Raw genomic sequence first — 22,626 nt, forward strand, 5'->3', positions numbered from 1 at the left:
TAATATATGCATGAAAAGTTTCAAGAGAAATAGCATTATATTCTTGTTTATCATAAATGCTTGTCGGTGCATTCAGCGGTACACTTTAACCATGCTGTATTTCATAAACAATACAAGTCATTATGAAATTAAATATACAGATGTATTGAAGTCCTATGTAATTGGGCCAAAAAAAGAGCTGGAGAGCTCAGCAAATTGCATTTAATATAAATTTAAAGTACAATATATTTTCATTTCATTGTAAATAACTTGCAGTTACATGTATAAAAGCAATACATTCAGTTTGCACTTTTCATATTCATATAATAAGTATTATTATTACATTTATTTATTTATTTGCACTTTTTTCACAAGAGCATGTTAATGGAGCGGATAGCTATAAAACCCTTGTGCACTGCAAAAAATGCTTTTCTAGCTTAGATCTTTTGTCTTGTTTCCAGCCAAAATATCTAAAAATTCTTAAATCAAGAAGGATTTTCTAGACAAGTAAAAATGATTGTCTTGTTTTCAGAAAAAACAAGTCGAATTCAAGTGAGTTTTTGCTTGAAACAAGATTATTTTTCTTACCCCATTGGCAGATTATTTTGCTTGTTTCAAGCAAAAACTCACTTGAATTCGACTTGTTTTTTCTGAAAACAAGACAATCATTTTTACTTGTCTAGAAAATCCTTCTTGATTTAAGAATTTTTAGATATTTTGGCTGGAAACAAGACAATGTTTACCATAAAAGCATTTTTTGCAGTGTGTCAGTTCCACAATCTGAATGATTTGTCAATAATACATTATGAACATTTTCTGCTCTTATTTATTTACTTTTTTTACTATTATTTCAGCAATTTTGTGTACATCTCATTTGTAATAATTAGATGAGTTTGTGTATACATGAAATCATCTTTATGATCTTTAACTATGGGCACTTTTGGACCAAAAAATAGAAAAAAAGCCGAAAAATAAACTCAATTTAGAAAATAAGCTCCCACACACTTTTCACACGCTCACTAGTTCATTGTCCAAAAGTGTATGTTACATTCATTACAGGAGCATCCTGGTATTTCTTCTAAACCAGCTCCATCACATTTCACATTTTTTGACGTCATTTAAATTACATTTTCAATATTTTTACGTTCAAACTTTTTATTAAAACAAATATTATTACAACAAGTAATATATATATATTTTTTACATTTTAAGACCAAACCCAAACATAATACATAACCAAGAAAAAAAAGAAAGAAAGAACGGATTTAGAACGGAAGATTTTTTTTTTAAGTAAATAAAATAACTACAAAACTATCATAAAATAAAGAATACAACTAATTATAGAAAATAGTAGTCATTGTAATACAAATAGATAAAATACAATATATACTTAATACAAATATATATATATTAGTAGAATATTAAGAGACCTGAAGTAAGCTATAAAGGGATGCCATTTATTGAAGAAATTACTTTTCCCAGAACATCTTACTTTTTCCAGTTTCAAAAAAACATGGTATCCACTAGCCATTGGGAGGTTGTTGGAGGTTTATTAGATTTCCAGTGGAGCAGAATACGGTGCCTAGCTAACAAAGAGGTAAAGGATCAAATATCCAGTTGTTTTGAATTAAACTGAGACCAAATGTTTGGTATCCCAAAGATTGCTGTACATTTTCAATATTTTTATAATAAAATGTCCAACTACAAGTCTGTTTGCATAGTGAGCATTATATGTATCCTAAATAGACACAAATAACTAATAATAAATACAAAAAGGCATACATATTGCATAATTTAACTAAAATGCAATTCACCTGGATATTATGTTAATGAGTAATATTTATTTGTTATCACACATCACGTCTCATCCCAAACATGCTCTTCACTGACCGTGTACCAAGTACACTAATTATTGACATAAAAATGTATATAAAATATACACTTTATTATTGACAGGAAATGAGAGAAATGACATCACAACTGTGCAACAGTCATAATTTGTGTAAAAATGGGTATCATTCATTTTTACAAAATAAATTCTGAAATTATTTATTTATATCTCAGCAAAACATAACATCACAGTAAAACATTTGACATGTTTTACAGATTACACTTTACACTATATTCACAGAACAATTCAAAACACCCACATATGAGCAGTGTAATGGCACTCTTTCTGGATATAATGGCACCTACTGAAAAAATAATATGATTACATTAATCTCCTGTTTATAGTTGCAGTACAGTGTCTGGAGACGACTTTCAAGATCAGCTCCAGTGACTATCATCTTGCCGCCCCTCAGCCGCTGAGAGAGATATTCCTCAATTCCCTCCTCAAAGTAACTACATTTATTACACCCCGACCTGTTTTTCTTTCATTATTTTGAGTACTGGTTTTTATTACTCAATATATTATGCAGCAAGCATGATTTGAGCATTCTGCCTCCTTTCCCAAAGACTCTTGTCTAATTGTCGTTTACAGAATGATATTGTTTCATTACCTGAGACGTTTCCATCTCCAGAGGACATCGAGAGAGCTGAGCAGCTGAAAAATGAGGGCATGTCACACTTTCCTGCTGTACTTAGACTAAAAACACTTTTCAATTAATTTGTCAGGATGCATTATGTATAACTAAATGGCATCTGTCATCACATCTTTCCATTGTAATGATGCAAATAAAACCAGGATCAATAATTGATGAATGCTGTATTCCCGATGCTCTGTGCACTCACATGCTTTTGTCTTTATCAGGGAATAACCACATGAAAGAGGAGAATTATAGCAGCGCTGTGGACTGTTATACAAAAGCCATTGAGTTGGACCAAAGAAATGCAGTGTATTACTGTAACAGGTGAATGCGTTGAGAATGCGTCAGTCATAGAGACGTATGTTTTTATGTTTGGTGTTGACTGCTGGGATTGTTCTCTCAGGGCCGCGGCACATAGTAAGCTGGGAAACTACACAGAGGCTACGGGAGACTGTGAGCGAGCGATTGCCATCGACCCGTCGTACAGTAAAGCTTATGGCAGAATGGGGTAAGATGCTTCAATTATTGTGCCATAACGGTCAGTGTTGATATTGTTAACTAGAACTACAATTGTTGAAAATAGCTTCTGGTTCATTGAAATAATGCCGAAATGATGTAAAACACAAATATTAGATGAAAAACATGAACTTAAATGAAACTTAGAAATGTTGCCGTAAAGAGTAACTATAAAAAAGTTATACAACTATAAAATAAAATAAGTATTAAAATGACTAAAATGGAAATAAAAATAGGAAAGCTAAATAAAAATAATAAAAAACAAACCAAAACGACGAAAAATGGCAAAAACCTGAACTAAAATTAAAATGAACAATTAAAAGTATAGAAATAAATGCTAATTCAAAATATTAGTAAATAAGTACTTATAGAAATAATACATATATAAATAATAGTATAGAAATAGTATATATAGTGTAGAATAGTATAGCAATAAATAAACATGAACTTAAAAAACGTAGAAATGTTGCCATGAAGACTAACTATAACAAAAACTATAAACAAAACGCAACCATAAAATAAAATATGTTTATGTATTAATATTACTAAAACTAAAACTGAAATGAAAATATATAAAAGCTAAATAAAAATATACAAAAAACAAAAAATGACTCAAACGTAAACTAAAATTAAAATGAAAATATAAAAATAAAAGGTCATTTTAAATATTGGTAATAGTCTTGAAATAATACTAAATATACTGATAACTGTCCTTTCATTATTTGTTTAATTCATATGATTCTAAATAGCCAAGTTGTGTTTTATCATTAATTTATTAATATTCCCATACAGTTACCAATTTGCCTGCATTAGGAATAAAATTTGTGTTGAGAACAAATTCCATTTTGAAAATATTCCAATTTGGTTTTATTCTTGAACATCTGTATTAATAATACATGAACAACGTTACCGTCTAGAATAGAATATAGGGATGTAACGATGAACCGCGAGCCGGATGAAAATCGATTCAAATATGTGACGATTCAAATCGGTTGAGATGCTAAACAAATCGCGATTCAATTAGGGGTAGGAGTTTATACAGTGGGTACGGAAAGTATTCAGACCCCCTTAAATTTTTCACTCTTTGTTATATTGCAGCCATTTGCTAAAATCATTTAAGTTAATTTTTTTTCCTCATTAATGTACACACAGCACCCCATATTGACAGAAAAACACAGAATTGTTGACATTTTTGCAGATTGTGCAGCAATAGCCTAATAAAAGGACACCTTTTCATTTACTGTCTTTAATCTCATTTTGTTAAAAAAAATCGTGAGAAAATCAAATCGTGAAATCAAAATCGTGAATTGAATTGAATCGTGAGTTGAGTGAATCGTTCCATCCCTAATAGAATATGATGAAAGAGAAAAACCGAGTGCCATAAATAGCAACAACAAATTTTGTAATTGCAAACAAATCACTTTTTAAAGAATCAGTCTCATGAGTTTAAACCTCAAGTCTTGAATATTTGGTTGCGATGGTACTTTTTATTTAGTATTTTTGGTTAGGAACAATTATTGTACTAAAAGTCATTAATGGAATCATTTTGGAGCAAAAAAAACAAAAACAAAAAACAATCAATCAAATGAAACGGAATTAGAATCAGAATCAGTGCATTCCATTTGATTCCCATCCCTGCTGAATTATACAACGTATTTTAAAAGTTAATCTAAAATGTTCTTGTAACTGTAACCAGTAAATTACAGTTACTCATTTGATACATTTGAATGATGGTACTTTATCTTTATGATTCTAGATTGGCACTAACTTCTATGAGCAAGTATCCCGAGGCGATATCTTATTTTAATAAAGCTCTGGTGTTAGATCCTGAAAACGACACCTACAAATCCAACCTAAAGATAGCAGAGCAGAAACAAAAAGAAGCATCCAGCCCTGTGAGTAGAAGAAGCTGCATTTACATTTGATCCATCCCATCCATCATAGACTGTCAGTCTATCTTAGTTTTTTACGAATGTATATTGAGTATCCCTGTTGAGTAATTAAATATGAGAGCTAGCCAGTAATAACATGTCTTCCTGCAGACGGCCACAGGACTGGGCTTTGACATGGCCAGCCTCATCAATAACCCCGCTTTCATTAGCATGGTATGTGCAAGTGGTTTCACATTTCTCTGTTAATAGTATTTATGAAAAGGGTCATAAATCGCCCCTGCGACCCCTTTCATGTGTCTGGAATGCAGCCCATGCCCGAGTTAAAGGGCCAGTCAGCTGGAGGCCTGAGGGTGAGCGTGTAGTTTCTAGCACACTGCAGCAGTTTAGAAAATGGGACACATTCATAACAAGAACTCGCACAATTTTAAGACCTAAATGCACAAAATCTAAGACAGGGTATGAAAGCTTTGGTTTTGCTTTAAAGGGATAGTTCACCCAAAAATGAAAATGTGATGTTTATCTGCTTACCCCCAGGGCATCCAAGATGTAGGTGACTTTGAAGAATTTTAACACAAACCGTTGCAGTCTGTCAGTCATATAATGGAAGTGAATCACAGGAATCACAGCTTTGAGAGTCAAAAAAACATACACAAACAAAACCAAATTAAAAATTACCGCCACCTATCTCTCAAATGAACCATTGACACTCTATCTACAATCTCAATTAGGAGTATCAATGGTCCATTTGAGAGATAGGTGGCGGTAATGCACTTATAAGTCTGTGATCCGCCGTAAAGTAAGAAGAAGACGACGACGCCTCACGCCCCGGCTGTTGAGAACGCGCTCAGGACACTTTGGACGTTGCTGTGAATCAGAGGTAAAAAACGATATAAATACTGTTCAGTTTCTTGCACAGACCGATCGTTTCGTGTCTTTACACATCAATGTATCGTCACGAGCTGCAGGGTTTAATTTGGTTTTGTTTGTGTATGTTTTTTTTTACTCAAAGCTGTGATTCCCATCCTCTTACATTATAAGACTGACAGACTGCAACTGAGGTTTGAGTTAAAAATCTTCGTTTGTGTTCTACTGAAGAAACAAAGTCACCTACATCTTGGATGCCCCGGGGGTCAGCAGATAAACATCACGTTTTCATTTTTGGGTGAACTATCCCTTTAAGGTTTAGAGGTTTGGAGTAGTATACTTCCATGCAGTAGTACTGTCAGTATTTCTGCAGGATATTACATGGATATACTGTGCACAGCTGCATGGATGATCTACTAAATTTACATTGCAATGGTGCATACTGTGCAGAATACTGTATCCCACAATGCAGTGCTTTTGAAACGAGCTTCAATTTCTGATGTCACCATTAAGCCAGGTGCCATTTATTCTATTAAGTTATTTTAACGAACTGCCAGACTAAATTTGATGTTCATATCCACTCAAACACTTCCTCTTTTCTCTATAGGCTGCCAGTGTGATGCAAAACCAGCAGGTGCAGCAACTGTAAGTTTAATCATTTTGACTCTGTGCATTTGTGGTATACTTTTATAATTTAAAGGGATAGTTTATCCAAAAAATAAATGGTCATTCATAATCTGTAAGACTTTTGCCCCGTACCACAAATGATGTTTTTTTTTTTTCTCACCATTTGTTGATAATCAACTTTTTTAAGCTTCAAAAAGTACATAAGAACATGATAAAATTAGTCCATATAAATTGAGAAGTTTAATCCAAGAGTTACGATTACAGATTTAATTGAAGCTTTATCCACATATAAACATTGACCAACACACATACATGGAGCACATCAAATATGGTAAACGGAAACTCAACCGTACTTGTTTGAAATGTGATAAATGAGTTTTAACTCTTAATATAGGTCACACACACTATATCATCTCATGGCACGGTGTGTTTGTGATTAACTCTCCAAAACCAGCATGTCGGGCATGATGTCTAACGCGGTGGGGGGACCTGCAGCCGGAGTCGGTGGATTATCTGACATATCCAGTCTCATTGAAGCGTGAGCATCTTCTCTTTGATGCTTGATTGACTTGACATGTGTTACACTAGCGGTTTTAAGAATGATGTGCTACACAGATATTCAAAGGTGATGTGTATGATATACCGCTGCACCAAGCAGAATGATATGTTCCGTGTGTTGCTGTTTCTCTCAGTGGACAGCAGTTCGCCCAGCAGATCCAGCAGCAGAATCCAGAACTGATCGAACAGCTGAGGAACCACATCCGGAGTCGCTCTTTCAGCGGCAGCGCCGAGGAGCACTCCTGATCCCAGCAGGTCTGAGACGCCACACTCATCCTGCTTGAAGAACTGTATACTTGCATGCAGTCTTAATAGGAGTAAATGCACTCGTTAGAGTTAGAGACGTGAGTTAGTGGTTGGCAACACATTGAGCCGTGCTGCTCATGTGGGCATCTCAAGTTCGAATACAGCTTGTGACATTTCTAACACAGACTCGATGGAAAAATTAGCTTCTACTTTCATTCGTGCTCCAAAACTTACCTATACTTACAATTTACTGCAATTTCCATCTGAATTAAACACTAGAGGCTGTTCAGTACAAATTATGAATGCAGGCGTAGATTACTGAATAATAGACTTATTTTTTACCATAGCATTATAAATGTCTTTAATGTCACTTTTGATCAATTTAATGTGTCTCAGCTGAATAAAATGTATTTCTGAAAATTCTTTCACTTAGTGCAGGGGTGGCGAACGTCGGTCCTGGAGAGCCGCAGCCCTGCAGAGTTTTGCTTCAACCCTAATCAAACACACCTGAACAAGCTAATCAAGGTCTGAACGGTTATTAGGAAGCTACAGGCAGGTGAGTTTTAATTAGGGTTGGAGCTGAACGCTGCAGGACTGCGGCTCTCCAGGACCGGAGTTCGCCATCCCTGACTTAGTGGTTTGGACACACCGTTCAACACAACACATTAAGCTGTGGTGCTCATGTGGGCGTCACAAGTTTGAATAACTTGCGACATTCAGTTTCTAGCTGAAATGAACACTGAAGGCAGCAAAACAAATTATGTTTACAGGAGCAGATTATCGATTAATAAAGACTAATTTTCTTGTGGCTCATTGCACAATGCTATGTTATGACCTCAAAACACTTTTCCCATAGTGCATTATTTGTTAACTAGTACATTTTGACATTCGCGTCACAGAACCAGCTTCATATTTATGGCTTTTCTGATGTAGTAAACTTGCTCAGTAGCGCACCTGGTACAGCACTTGCAATGCAAAGCCTGGGAAACACCAGTCACAATACTCAAAGAGCACAAAGACTTGTAGAGTGGCATGGTTTTATCTCATGTTTGCTTTTGTTAAAGGGATGGTTCACACAAAACGGAAAATTCTGTCATCATTAACTCACCTCCATGTCGTTTATTTATTCACATTTCTTTATGTTGGTAACCACACAGTTGACAGTAGCCTTTGATTTCCATAGTACTTTCCATATTATGCAAGTCAATGGCTACCAGCAATTGTTTAGTTACCAACTTTCTTTAAAATACCTTCTGTGTTCAAGAGAAATGAGTAACTCATAAATGTTTGGAACAACCTGAGGGTGAGTAAATAGTGACACATTCATCCGTTTCAGATTAAATGTAATACATTTTATCACCACTCACTTTGAAAGTGTCGCGAAACATGCAAGAAGTGATGTAATTACCATTGTGTATGAAATGTGCTATATAAATAAACTTTGCCTAATATCATTTTGCAGGAATGTCGCAACAGCCGTTTTTCCAGTGAGCCTAAAAGCTTACCATTACTACTCCTTTTTTCACTGTCTGCAACTTTTCTGCAAATTTTCATATCATATTTATACTGCTGTAAATGTATTAAATGAAGTGATGTAAAAAGTATTTACATCTACAGGACTTTGACGGTACTACAGCATGTGCATTTTTTGCCCTTACTTCACCAAACTTGCAACAAGGCAAATATGAGTGCATTAGCAGGTAGTTATGAATCCCAGATGTTTCACATATAAGATGAGGACATAGCTGAGGCCTTTTTGAAGGATACTGGTTGACTTACGCCCTTTTGAGTACTTGAACTTAAATGAGACTTAAGCGTTTGTAGACGCCTCGTTTTGAGGTGTTCGGTTTCATTTTCGATTTTAGAAAATAAACGTGGATTACTCTCCTCACAAATCGACTGTTTCTTGGTTTTCACTGGCATTTCTCTTAGTTGTCGAGGACTAATGCATCTTTGAGCCTACATTCTGTACGTGTAAAATACTTAACTACTGTTAAAATCAGATACTCTAAGACTTTTACTCAAGTCATACTGAAATCGGTGACTTGTTACTAGTAATAGAGTCACTTTTGCTCTAAGGTATCTGTACTTTCACCCAAGTATGTTTTTCAGGTGCTCTTATTAAATGTTTATGCAACTGTGTATCCTGCAGAATTATGAAAACTATGAATCTCTGTCTTCTGGTCTATACAGGATCAAGAACCGAAGGAGGGCGGCGGAAGGAAGTCGTGAGTGCAATCGTTTAAATCAATCTTCTATTCCTATTCGAACCTGAGATGAAGGGCATGGCACTTTATATGGAAGCATCAGAAGAGAAGAGGAAAAAACACATTTAAAATCACCTAATACACAGAGAACATCATCTTAATACCCGAGTGAGGTTTCTTTGTGTTTGTCTGTTTAGATAACGTTATAATTAGGGGATACATTTTGCTCTTCTACAATGACTCATGAATAGAAAATTAATTTCTTAAATATAATGAAATCAATTAAATACACATTTCTGTAGGTGACATTTTAAACATTGATTATTACTATCATCAGATGTTTCAGGAAAAAAAAAATGTTTTATGTATGCTAATAACATGTTTATGAGTATTCATATAGAAAAATGCTGTATATTTAAAAAATGACAGCAATTATATGAATTTCTGTCATTTCTTTAAAAGCATTGAATTCCATTTTAATGATGTATTTAATATATTTTCAAAATATATATAAATGATTCTGTATCCTGTTTACTACTTGAATGCAAATTAATTCAGGAACTTATTTAATATTTAGCAACTTTGCATGTGAAATGACTGACAACACCTGCTATAACATGTGAAGAGCTTAGCCAATCATAACAACCATGTCATTTAAAGATTCTCTTAAAGGTACAGTGTTTCAAAAAATGGGATCAGAGAAAAGGTGGCATATGATTACCTAGGGTGACCATACGTGCCATTTTCCCAGGATGCGTCCTGGCCAGGATTTCTATATTGCCTAAAATATCTAGGTTTTGGCTTTGTTTGCGTGTGCAGACCGATCGGTGTATGACATCAAAATACCATACAGACGGTTCCTTATGCTTTCAAAATGCTCTCGAGATATTTTGATGTCATACACCGATCGGTCTGCACACGCAAACAAAGCCAAAACCTACATATTTTAGGCAATATAGAAATCCTGGCCAGGACGCATCCTGGGAAAATGGCACGTATGGTCACCCTAGGTAATCATATGCCACCTTTTCTCTGATCCCATTTTTTGAAACACTGTACCTTTAAGAGAATCTTTAAATGACATGGTTGTTATGATTGGCTAAGCTCTTCACATGTTATAGCAGGTGTTGTCAGTCATTTCACATGCAAAGTTGCTAAATATTAAATAAGTTCCTGAATTAATTTGCATTCAAGTAGTAAACAGGATACAGAATCATTTATATATATTTTGAAAATATATTAAATACATCATTAAAATGGAATTCAATGCTTTTAAAGAAATGACAGAAATTCATATAATTGCTGTCATTTTTTAAATATACAGCATTTTTCTATATGAATACTCATAAACATGTTATTAGCATACATAAAACATTTTTTTTTTCCTGAAACATCTGATGATAGTAATAATCAATGTTTAAAATGTCACCTACAGAAATGTGTATTTAATTGATTTCATTATATTTAAGAAATTAATTTTCTATTCATGAGTCATTGTAGAAGAGCAAAATGTATCCCCTAATTATAACTATTCTGAAAACAATGTGATGGACATTTTGCAGCGCTTTAGAAAAAAAAAAAAAGTATTGTCATTTTAGAGAAATATGTTGATTCAGTTGAAAATAAATAGGCATGGTTACAATTTATACTTTTATAATTGAAATGTAGTTATTATATTGTTACATCTGTCGCATAATTTCTGTTAGACTAATGAAATTCCTCGGTTGTGTGACTGACTGCATTGAGTTTTTTAGAATTATAATTCAGTAAAATCCTATTGCCATTCCAATTCAGATTTCATTTCAACATCCTGTGGACCGAAAAGCATTTCTTAAGCCTTTGCTATAAATGCATGAAAAAAGCCCATTGATGATGTCTGAGTTTGGCGTACCTGTAAACCCTGGACGGAGGACAGCAGTTTGAGAGGAATGGAGAGGGAAGCGCTGGGGCTGAGTTTCCCCAGCTGTCTGCCTGACACCCCACACCAGTGAACGGAGCGAGTGTTACACATCTCCAGCACCAGATCCATGGTCCTCTCACTGACAGCAAACAAACCAGCGCTCAACACTCCCCGACTACAGTACGAGCACACAGACAGACGCACAGCAGTGCTCTTACCTGCAGTTTGTGATTTTACAGGTGATGTCGAAGGGCTCCTCTAGACTGACCGTGTCTGGGATCAACTCGAGAGAAAGCCTGACGTCACCGTAACCAGGAGCCTAGAAGAGAAGAGGGGGGGGGGACACATGAGTAGTATCATGAGATTACTTTTTCAAGTGACTAGCAAGTAGTAGACTAGCTCTCCTGTCCCCGTGTTGAGAAGTGACTAGCAAGTAGTAGACTAGCTCTCCTGTCCCCGTGTTGAGAAGTGACTAGCAAGTAGTAGACTAGCTCTCCTGTCCCCGTGTTGAGAGAAATTGAGAGTTGCCAAAAATATAATATTTGGGTTTTTTTGTTATTAAAACTAAAAATGAACACTAAAGGCAGCAAAACAAATTATGCTTACAGGAGCAGATTACCGATTAATAAAGACTTATTTTCTTGTGCCCTCCCCAAATTTTGCCTTTACTGTTTTGTGTTTTCAAAGTAAAGTATTTACTTAACACTGAACATTTATTTAACATTCTAGCAGACATTATACTAACAAAGCACAACTTCACTTAAAATGAGTAAGGTAGTAAAATAATGAGACCCCCTTCTTGAATCAGGCATGTATTTTTTTTAACTGTACAAATAAATGCAGACTTGCTGAACAGCAGAGACTTCTTTTAAGACATTAGAATATATTTCCGATCCCACAGATGGATACAAATCTATTACAGATTTCAACACCATGTGTGAATGTTATAATAAAAGTGACCCTGGAGCACAAAGCCAGTCATAAGTAGCACGGGTATATTTGTAGCAATAACCAAAAAAAAACATTGTATGGGTCAAAATTATAGATTTTTCTTTTATGCAAAAAAATCATTAGGATATTAAGTAAAGATCATGTTTCATGAAGATATTTAGTAAATTTCCTACCGTAAATATATCAAAACTTCATTTTTGATTAGTAATATGCATTGCTAAGAACTTCTTTTGGACAACTTTAAAGGCGATTTTCTCAATATTTAGATTTTTTTTGCACCCTCAGATTCCAGATTTTCTAACAAACCATACATCAATGGAAAGATTATTTATTGAGCTTTCAGATGATGTATAAATCTCAATTTAAAAAAATTGACCCTTATGACTGGTTTTGTGGTGCAGGGTCACAACTGTATTATTAGTGCTGTCAAACGATTAATCGCATCCAAAATAAAAGTTGTTTACATAATATATGTGTGTGTACGGTGTTTATTTATTGTGTATATATAAATACACACATACATAGGCTATTTAAGAAAAATATGTTACGTTTATATATTAAATATATTTATACATTATATAAATTATATTAATATAAATATAAACATACGAGTGTGTATTTATATATACATAATAAATACACACAATACACACACATTTGCTTAGGCATAATTCTTTAAACGTTATAAAAACACATATCAGTGTAAACTAAACTTACCTCAGCATTGTAGAATTTGGTTTTTACATCTAGAGGCTTGAGAACCTGGTTCAAAATAGAGTTAAAACTGAAGTTTGAGCTGCAGTGTGATTCTACCTCAACAGAATCCATGTAAAACTCAATTTATCGCACAACTCAAGACTGTTTTCACTGACGTGGCTTTAGTTCTTCAATACAACACTCTGCTGACTATCTTCTGATGTACAGAGCAGCACAAGATCTCATACTGGCGTTCAAATGTCAAGCTTTAGTGTAAATTAAGTCTTGGCTCTGTGCGAAATGGTTTACAAGTGATGTGTGGAGCTGGCGTCCAAGCACAGTGCAGAATGACTGAGCGGAGGAGGAAATAAACTCACCTGAAATTTGAAGAACTTTCTAAAGTAAAGCTTCTCTCCAGTCTGAGTGGTGTAACTGACGGCACAGACCAAGCTGGAATCAGATGATAAACATATATGGTGAGGACTTTTTGTACACGCATCTTAAAATGTTTTTGGTAGCAACATAATTATGTAACAGCATTTGGTTTCAGTAATGTCACATAATTATAACCTTCCAAGTAGTTATAGGTATGGAAGGCCGTTTCCGCCACTGAATTAAAAAAAGGTTATTGCGACTTTTTATCTCACAATTCGGACTTTTTCTCACAATTGCGTGATATGAACTCGCAATACTGACTTTTTTCTCACAATTGCAAGTTATAAAGTCTAATTCTGAGGGGGAAAACACTTACATGTGCTCAGAATTGAGAGCTTGTATCTCACAATTCTGACTTAACTCGCAATTGTGTGTTATAACGTCAGAATTGCTCGCAATTCTGAGAAAGTCACTCAATTATAGAATATCTCTCAATTCTGACTTTATTTCTCAGAATTGCATGATTTAAACTCGCAGTTCTGAGAAAAAGTTAGAATTGTGAGATAAAAAGTTGCTATTACCTTTTTTTTTTTTTTCAAAAAATGTTATTCAGTGGCGGAGACATATGGAAACACGTGTCCGCCACTAAATAAAAAATAAAACAAGGTAATTGCGACTTTTTATCTCACAATTCTGACTTTTTTTCTCAGAATTGCAAGTTTATATCTCGCAATTCTGACTTTATAACTAGCAATTTTGACTTTATAACTCGCAATTACCATGTTTTATTTTTTATTCAGTGGCGCAAACGGGCTTCCCTTAAAGAGATATAAAGCCCCCCGCAAAAAAACCCGCTGGGGGACTTGAATTTTCCCATGTAGAATTGATTGGACTGTGAAAAGTGGGCTTGGTTAGATCTGAGAGTGCATTATTTAGTGTGTTGAGTGTGCAAGTATTATTTATTATAGTATTTATTACAATTTTGAAGTCTTTTATTTTACATTTTCAGTTTTCTATTTAATTTACATTTTAGTAATTTTATTAAGTGCTTTTGCAATTTGTATTAGTTTTTCATATTTCTGTTTGGCTTTAATTGCATTTTTATTACCGTTTTAGTTTTAGTTCATTAGTACGTTAAGCTTATTTGCTTCAGTTAGTTTTCAGTCAGGTTTTTTAACATTTATTTTTCTATATAAATGACTAAAAATAATTTAAATACTTTGTTAACAATAACAACACTAGATTCACAAACTATCATTATTTGATAAGAAACCTTTATTATATTAATACGAACCATTTTATAAAAAATTATTTTGAATACTTTTAATTTTCGTTAACAACAACAACACTGGATTTAAAAACTGTCATAACCTTTGTTATATTAATGCAAACCGGCATTGCATTACTAAGAACTAAAGGCTTTGAATGTTTCGACCATCAGAAGGCACGTACATGTGTGTCCCAATCTCCTTGACCTCGTGATGGATAACATCATCAATGCAGCACTCGGGCTTGAGCTCTGAAACGGCAGAGTTTGAAGCAGATAAATTTAACCTCTGAGAGCTCGTCTGCAGGTCCGCCTGTGAGAGGAGAGAATCATGTGATATCAAAACAGCTGCAGGAGATACTCGATCACTTCCCACGAGCCGTTACCTTCACAAGAATATCTTTGACTACTTGATTGCTGTCGTTGTGCACGCTGATGTAACTGGAGAAGGTCTCGCCAAGGAAAATATTTCTGTACGGGAAATGGAGAGAATGCATATTTCGAATCGCTGGAGCACTGAGAGATTCACATGGGCATGTGGCACTTTCCACGAATAGGACTTAACCTGCAGGAAATGTTGGTCATTAACCTCGGGAGGTCAGCTGAAATACTATATGCGCTGATTTATTTCTATTCTTTTCGTGTAATGTTTGTGATTTTTGTAAACTGTTGTCTATATACTTCATTTCGGTCATTTTTGGTAACACTTTGCAATAAGGTTCTATTTGTTGACATTAGCAATAACTAACAATAAAAAATACTTCTAAAGCATTTTTAAAAACTTCATTAAAACTTAAAGGTTAATTTCAACATTAGCGAAGATATTTGTAAAAATTTTATCAAAAATTGTTAATATTATATCACGGAAATGAATTAACAATAAATAATTGTATTTTTAACAGTCATTTTTAAAAGTAATTTTAGCAAAGATGAATAAATACTATAACAAATGCATTGAATCTGCAAATTTATAGATTTGGGATGGAGAATACAGACATTTGATGCGTTTTAAACTAGATTATAATGAACATTAATTTTGTTTTTTAGATTATAGTTAATCAAACAAATCTAATAGTTCTAATTATAAATAATAGAATTTTAGAGGCAAAAAATATTTTGCCAGTTTGCCTCTAAATATTTTAAAAAGCCAAGAAACACTAAGGTGTACCATGTTTGTGGAAAGTGCCATGAACTCAAACAAATCTTTTCAGTTATCGATATGCATATAATTTGATTTTATTAAACAAACATTACCCAAAATTCTGTGGCAGCGTGAGCATTTCCCCAAGGATTAGTGTTTCAGCCCCCTTTACGGTCGATGGATCGTCTTTCATGAGTCGTACAAACAGATCACCTGTAGACATGTGATATGCTGAGCTGTAAAACCTCTTGAGAGACAGTCAGCGCTTAGATTTAGATCACTCTATACATCTAAATCAATCGATCGCTTTATCCGTGTCTTATTTATGCCATTTTTAACATGTAGGTCACAGGCCGTAAATTGCCACCATGTATAAATCTCCAGATGTAAACATCTCCTGTATGACAAAAATAACATCAACATGTATAAATCATCAAATTATGAGCAATTACCAAACAAACTGTTTGCAAGCCATGTTTCTGCTGACTATTTATATAAAAAAGCATAACAAAGTCACTTCATGTTTTCAGCATTACAATCTCATTCATGCGGATTTATAGGGGAAATACATACATATACATATTTCAGCCCCTTTTATATATAGAAGTGCTACTCAGAACTGTCTTAGTGACATGCGGCTCTGGAGCACGGCTGCTAGAGATCGCTTTCAGAGCCATTGGGCAAACAAACACTGCAAACTGCTGATCTATCACATGGCCATCCTGGGGAAGGCATTATACTCGGGATCTCACAGAGCTGCTGCTAAACGCTTTCAGAGAAGCTCAATACTGGACTCAGCAATGGCTGATGGGTTGCATTCATCGACTGTATAAAAACATGGACGTAGTGTTCGTGACGTCACCCGTAGGGTACCGAAGAGAGTTTTTGAAGCTCAAAAGTGGGCGGAGCCGGCCGTCACCATCTTGGCAGTGCGTCACTCCCGGATAATCGAAGATAGGCAAAGAGGCGGGAGCTGGTTGTTGAAACCACGCCCACTTAGCTCGACGGTGGTGACAGCAGCGGCCATCCACCTGTCACTCAAGTGGCCACGCCCTTAATTATGCAGAACTTTAAGGCTTAATATAATTTAAACGGATGAGTTATAAAAACATTCACCCCCCTCACAGTTGTCATGAAGGGCAAAATTAGCTATATAGACCAAAATAATTTTTTGAACCAGGCTGTAAACTTGTTTTTTTCTGCTGTAAAGTTGGGCATTTTAACATGGGGAGTCTATGGGATTGACTCCCTTTTGCAGCCAGCCTCTAGCGGTCAGTCGATGAATTACAGTTTAAGTCACTTCCGTGTTGGCTTCACCAGATAGAGTGGGAGGTTGCCGCTTGGTTGCATTACAACAACAAACCCTGCAACATAATACTTCAGACCAGAGATGCCTGAACCAGAGCCACAGGCCAAAGCACAAATTAATCTAACTAATGAATTATGAAACTATTTTTTTTACCAATGATTCTGTATTTGCTCACTATTGCTCAATTGTCACTGGATTGTACCTGGAAGATCTCGGTCCTCACACGTCACTGGCATGTTTGTAAAAAGTGTCGGTTTGGTCAGCCGCATCACTGGAGAGAGAAACAAGAGACTGTTAATCTGACTTTGCATCAATACTTAGATTTATTTAAGGCTGATAGGAGTAACAGTAACAACTCTACAGTAACTGATGCAAGGACCAGCAAAGCAATAAACTGGTGTGTTCAGCATAATGTAAATATAGATATGTAATATACACATTGATTGAACTGCCTATCTCTGCGAGTCCTCGGCTATAAAGAACCAAATTATGAAGATCGCATAATATTTCACTGTAGCAGGATTGTACAAGATGGTTTGCACTCTGTAATCATTTTTTAACCAGAACCTGTATGTAGCTAAATGTCATACAGTAATGAAAATCACCCAGACATAATCCTCTATAATCAATCTGATTCAAATCCGCATGAAATTCAATTCGGTCGTACAACACTATCACGATGTGTATCTACAACTGCGCTTATTCCCCCGGTGGTCTTCAGTCGTGTAGTTTATATTTTGTAATAGTAAGAAACCTGGCGACTTTTGTGGAACCTGCTAAATGGTCTTTCAAAGCTCAAACACCAATCTGCCTTCCAATGTTCATTTTTTTAATCTATATTTGTGCTTATAAAGAAATAAAGGTGTATAATTTTGATGCGAGTATTGTCTAGTACCATGAAATACCCTTAAAATACAAAATATCAAAGCGTAAATATTACTGAAGCAAAATATAGCGCATTTATTTCATTAAAAAACAAAAAAGGTTACATTCATTGATGTCAGTCCGCTTTGATTGTTGAGGATCACAAAAGGCTTAATTTTCTTTATGCAAAATATAACTTGAATTTTTGTGTTTTTATGTGCTTATGTTAATTTACACTAGTTTCTCTAACCTGCTAAATATACAACCTATATAAATACAATATGAAAACGACCGTCAAGAATAAAAGCATTTGTTGTTCTTCATACATTTAGCCAATCTGAAAGCCATTGTGCACAAGAATGCTGCATGACAGATTTAGGGTTATTTGACATCCAGCACAGAAGAGGTTATAAAGATCTTTTCTATCATCTAATTCAATAACAGACAGCGAGCTGATGTCTGCTCATACAAATCAGCACCTCTCGTTTGTTTACTACTGGACAACTCCATTTTTAATTACTAGACGCAAATTAATTGACTGTTTTTAAGAAACGTGCTCTGAAGGACAAAAAAAGAGCAAACATTGTACCGTGTCACAAACTTAATGCGCTGCAGTAACGTTAGATTTGAGACCCGAGTCTCTTCTGTACTCAGCAGACATGATTAGCATTAGCAGCTAGCAGCGGGGATTTCAGCGATATTTATGAATGAACCGCAACATTGTTCAGACATTCAGCTGCGCCCTCGGTAACGCTACTCTAGTAAGAAAGTAAACACCCGCAGTACCTTTTAAAGCGAGCAGATGCTCTTGTTTTGCCTGGCTGACATCCATCTTGTCTGCTGCAGTGGACTGACCTTTGACCTGCATATCAGATGCTCACGGCGAGTACAGAGGGACAAACCGCGTTTCAGCGACACCAGCGAATGCGCTGCACTCGAACACATCTTTGAGATATAAGTACGCCAGTGAAGTTGCAACTCTCACTGGCCAATGCCAGCCAAGATGGCGAATAGGGGCGGGGCCCCTGCCACTATATAATGCGCCGTATTGGCGGCATAAGCTCAGAATCTTCCGACTGAACCAATAGTACAGCAGACCTGAGCAGTGAACAAGGCGACCTACGCCATGTCTTGTTCCCGTCTCTCAGGGAGCCGAGGTTAGGACAGTAACCGGAGACGTTCCCTATCGAGAACGTTAATGCCTTGGGGACTGTATAGAACAACGCCGTGGAAGCAGCGAAGTAAAAAGGCTCGGCCTCTGCGGAGCTAGCATGAACAGTTCTTGCAAGACACTAAAAATAATCCCCAACCAATCAAATACAACCCTGCGACTTGCCTCGAGGGGATTGGATGTAGATTCTCGCTTAGGGATCCAATCAGGTTACTCAAAATCCATGTCCGATGGCAGGTCTCTTATTGAGAGAAAGATGCAGCGCCGTCGCCATACAAAGCTAAGATATTATAATCATGTCAAACGCATACAACTATGTAATATAATAGAGCAATGAAGCATGTGAGCGGCAAGGCCGGGCACAATACCAACACACATAGAGAATGGCCGCATCTGGGGCACCACAGTCTGAACATGACGATGGTCCCGCCCCCGATCCCCCTACACAACCTAGTCGAAACCACAAGCACAGTCAAACGGCTTGTGGTTGCAGGTAGAACCATGGGTTGTACTCACCGACAGGACCTGTGATGCTAATGACCACACGTCCAAATTGTATAATCTGGCGAAGGTATTCTGCGAAGACCATCCAGCCACCATACAAATATCTTTGATAGAAACACCCTTAGTCCACGCCCACGAAGAGGCAACCACCCTCGTTGAATGGGCTCTAACACCAATAGGACATTCCATTCCCTGGCTGGAATATGCCAAGGCAATAGCGTCGACCACACAATGTGATAGCCGTTGTTTGGAGAAAAGCTGCCCTTTGGCGCTGCCTCCATAGCATACAAACAGCAGCTCAGATTGTCGAAACTGAGCCGTGCGGTCGATGTAAACTCGCAAAGCCCTCACCGGACACAACACCTGATTCGGTGCGGCATCCAATGAAGTCTCTGCCTCTGGAGTGGAAGCAGAAAGAGCCACCTATTGCGCTCTGAACGGTGTCGAGAGCGATTTAGGCACGTAGCCCAATCTTGGCTTGAGCGTGACGTTACAATCACCTGGTCCAAACTGCAAGCAGTCCACATTCACAGAGAGCACATGCAAATCCCGCACGCGATTGACCGAAGCAAGGGCGAGCAGCAGCACTGTTTTAAGCGAGAGCTCCCTCAAGCCGACAGTCTGAAGTGGCTCGAAGGGCGGAAGGGCTAGCGCCCCCAGCACTAGAGCCAGATCCCAGGATGGCACTGTAGGAGGGCGAGAGGGTTTTAGTCTTCTCGCGCCTCTCAGAAATCGGGTCACTAGATCGTGTTTTCCCACTGAGCGCCCGTCGATAGCAGTGTGAAAGGCAGAGATAGCTGCAACATAAACGTTGAGAGTGGAGGGCATACTGCTGCCCGTCCATTCGTTGTTACAAAAAATTCAGAATGTCAGACACGGGGCAATTTCCCAGGTCCCGACCATTCGATTCACACCATCTCTCAAACACTGCCCATTTACAAGCATACAGGCGTCTCATAGAAGGGGCTCGCGCCTCCGTAATCGTGTCCATCATGCAGCGAGACAACGAGCCTCATTCTGGGTGGGGGTGCCATCCCGAGCCGTCCGCCTGAAAAAGGAGATCCCGTCTCAGCGGGATCGGCCACGGGGGAGCCGTTAGTATTTCCAGCAGATCGGGAAACCAGGGCCTGTTCGGCCAGTACGGAGCAACTGATAACACTGACGCCTTCTCCTCTCTGATTTTGTGTAGCACTTGCGACAAAATCTTCAGCGGGGGGAAAGCATACAGACGGGCATTCGGCCACGGCATCGTGAGTGCCTAGGGGAGAGCGTAAACGAGAGAAGAACAGAGGGCAATACGTTTTCTCCTCTGTCGCGAACAAGTCTACCTCCGCTTTCCAGAACCGTTCCCAGATCAGCCTCACTGTCCCAGGGTTCAGTCTCCATTTATCTGAACCCTGGCACGCGATTTATGTGCCACGTTCTCTCCGACTCTGTCCAGTAGCTCGAGGCTGGTACGCCGTCGCAGTGAGCTCCCCAGCCCGTCGTCGACGCGTCCATCGTGACCACTTTCCACCGCGTGACCAGACCCATCTGGGCACCGCGTTGGTACAAGTCGGGGTTTCGCCATGGTTTCAGCGCGTTCAAGCATCTGCGAGTGACCACAACGCGGGCACGGCCCATTTTCCACGCCCTTCTCGGTACTTGTGCCTTCAGCCATATCTGGAGGGGGCGCATATAGAGTCGACCGAGGTGACAGACGTCGTGGCCGCCGCCATCCGCCCCAAGAGCCTCTGATATTCCTTCAGTGCTACGGGACAGCCCAGCCTGAATGCATTCAGAGCGGACATTAAATCTACTATGCGCTCCTGGCTCAGATGCGCTCTCATCGAGATTGAGTCCAACTGCATCCACACATTTCGTAAATGTACGTGGCGCCAGCGCTAGCCCGAACGGCATCACTGTGAACTGATACGCTATACCTTCAAACGCAAATCTCAGAAAGCGCCTGTGACAAGGGGCGATCTGGATGTGAAAATATGCGTCTTTCAGGTCCACCGAAGCAAACCAATCTCTGGGTCGAATCTGCGCGAGTTGTCATTTTGAAAGTACGTTTGTATAATGCACGGTTGATGTGTTTCAGGTCCAGTTAAGGTTCTCAGGTCCAACTCCTCGGAGACCACCATCTTTCTTTTGAACGACAAAGTACCGGCTGTAAAATCCGCTCTCTCTCTCGCTCGGCTGGACCACTTCTATCGCGCGTTTCGCGAGGAGATTGAGAATTTCTTGCCTCAGCACCACATGACCACACCAATGAACCAGGGTGGACCACTGAAACTGAAGCGTGTAGCCGTTCTCTATTACGTTCTGCAACCAATCCGAAATGCCCGGAATGGACTGCCATGCGCTAGCAAAAAGACACAGAATTCGTCCTCTGAATTCTGAACAACGCCGCTGTATGCCGGGGTCGTATTCAGAAAGCTCACGGGACGAGTGGGAGTGCTGTATGTTAGCGAGGGTCGAGCCTCGCCGATCAACGGGGAGCGCGAGCCTTCTGCTGAATGTTTGAGCGACACGGACGTGCGTATGTGCGAGGTGTCGAGAGCGAGCCACGGCTGCTGGGGTCCGACACCGGCCACAGGGACGTGAGCCTTGCCAGATACACGGGTAAGCTGCAAGCCTTGCAGCACACACACAGCCTTCACACTCGCCCGACGGTTCCACGGGCGAGTGTGAATCCGCTATCACTGGAGGAGGTGTCACAGACTTAGTTGCATTTTGAACATACACAACACAGACATTCCCGTATTCACCTGCAACAGCCAAGGGGACTTCACGAGAACATCTCAGACGCTTCGCGGCGGGGGAGCTCCCCCTGGACGGCCGCCTTTCTTGAAGCCGTGACACCCCTTCCATGTCCTTTGCCACAGAGTTTTGGCGCGAACAGACGGCTCTGGGTCCGGCGCCTATGAAGCTGAAGCAGAGGGGGGCCGCTTCAACGGCCGGATGGAAGAAGATGAGGATCTACTAAGTGCAGCCCGGCGCGGCAGGAAGTGACTCATCGCCTTGGAGTGCTTCTGTGCTTCTGAGA

At 38.2% G+C, this 22,626-nt stretch overlaps 2 protein-coding genes across 2 annotated transcripts in view; one reads left to right on the forward strand and one right to left on the reverse strand.

Moving 5' to 3' along the window:
- The window catches only part of LOC107558703 (small glutamine-rich tetratricopeptide repeat-containing protein beta-like), a 19,439-nt gene extending 9,826 nt beyond the window's left edge, over window positions 1-9,613 (forward strand). The window contains exons 7-12 of the mRNA XM_016242369.1: window positions 4,780-4,918; window positions 5,066-5,128; window positions 6,387-6,424; window positions 6,861-6,944; window positions 7,099-7,219; window positions 9,404-9,613. Coding sequence (XP_016097855.1) covers window positions 4,780-4,918; window positions 5,066-5,128; window positions 6,387-6,424; window positions 6,861-6,944; window positions 7,099-7,210 — 436 coding nt within the window. The 3' untranslated portion in view covers window positions 7,211-7,219; window positions 9,404-9,613. The remainder of the gene's footprint in view (window positions 1-4,779; window positions 4,919-5,065; window positions 5,129-6,386; window positions 6,425-6,860; window positions 6,945-7,098; window positions 7,220-9,403) is intronic.
- Window positions 9,614-11,099: 1,486 nt separating this feature from the next.
- Window positions 11,100-18,847, reverse strand: LOC107558668 (trafficking protein particle complex subunit 13-like). Its single transcript, XM_016242326.1, has 9 exons — window positions 18,707-18,847; window positions 17,259-17,327; window positions 15,861-15,960; window positions 14,993-15,077; window positions 14,792-14,919; window positions 13,342-13,414; window positions 12,986-13,030; window positions 11,536-11,636; window positions 11,100-11,456 (listed from the first exon to the last, which is right to left on the reverse strand). The coding sequence occupies exons 1-9, from the start codon at window positions 18,786-18,788 to the stop codon at window positions 11,249-11,251; spliced, it is 891 nt and encodes a 296-aa protein (XP_016097812.1). The 5' UTR covers window positions 18,789-18,847; the 3' UTR covers window positions 11,100-11,248.
- Between the last annotated feature and the right edge of the window lie 3,779 nt (window positions 18,848-22,626).

The sequence above is a fragment of the Sinocyclocheilus grahami genome, unplaced genomic scaffold (genome assembly GCF_001515645.1).
Source record: "Sinocyclocheilus grahami isolate Dianchi unplaced genomic scaffold, SAMN03320097.WGS_v1.1 scaffold655.1, whole genome shotgun sequence".
NCBI classification, from domain to species: domain Eukaryota; kingdom Metazoa; phylum Chordata; class Actinopteri; order Cypriniformes; family Cyprinidae; genus Sinocyclocheilus; species Sinocyclocheilus grahami.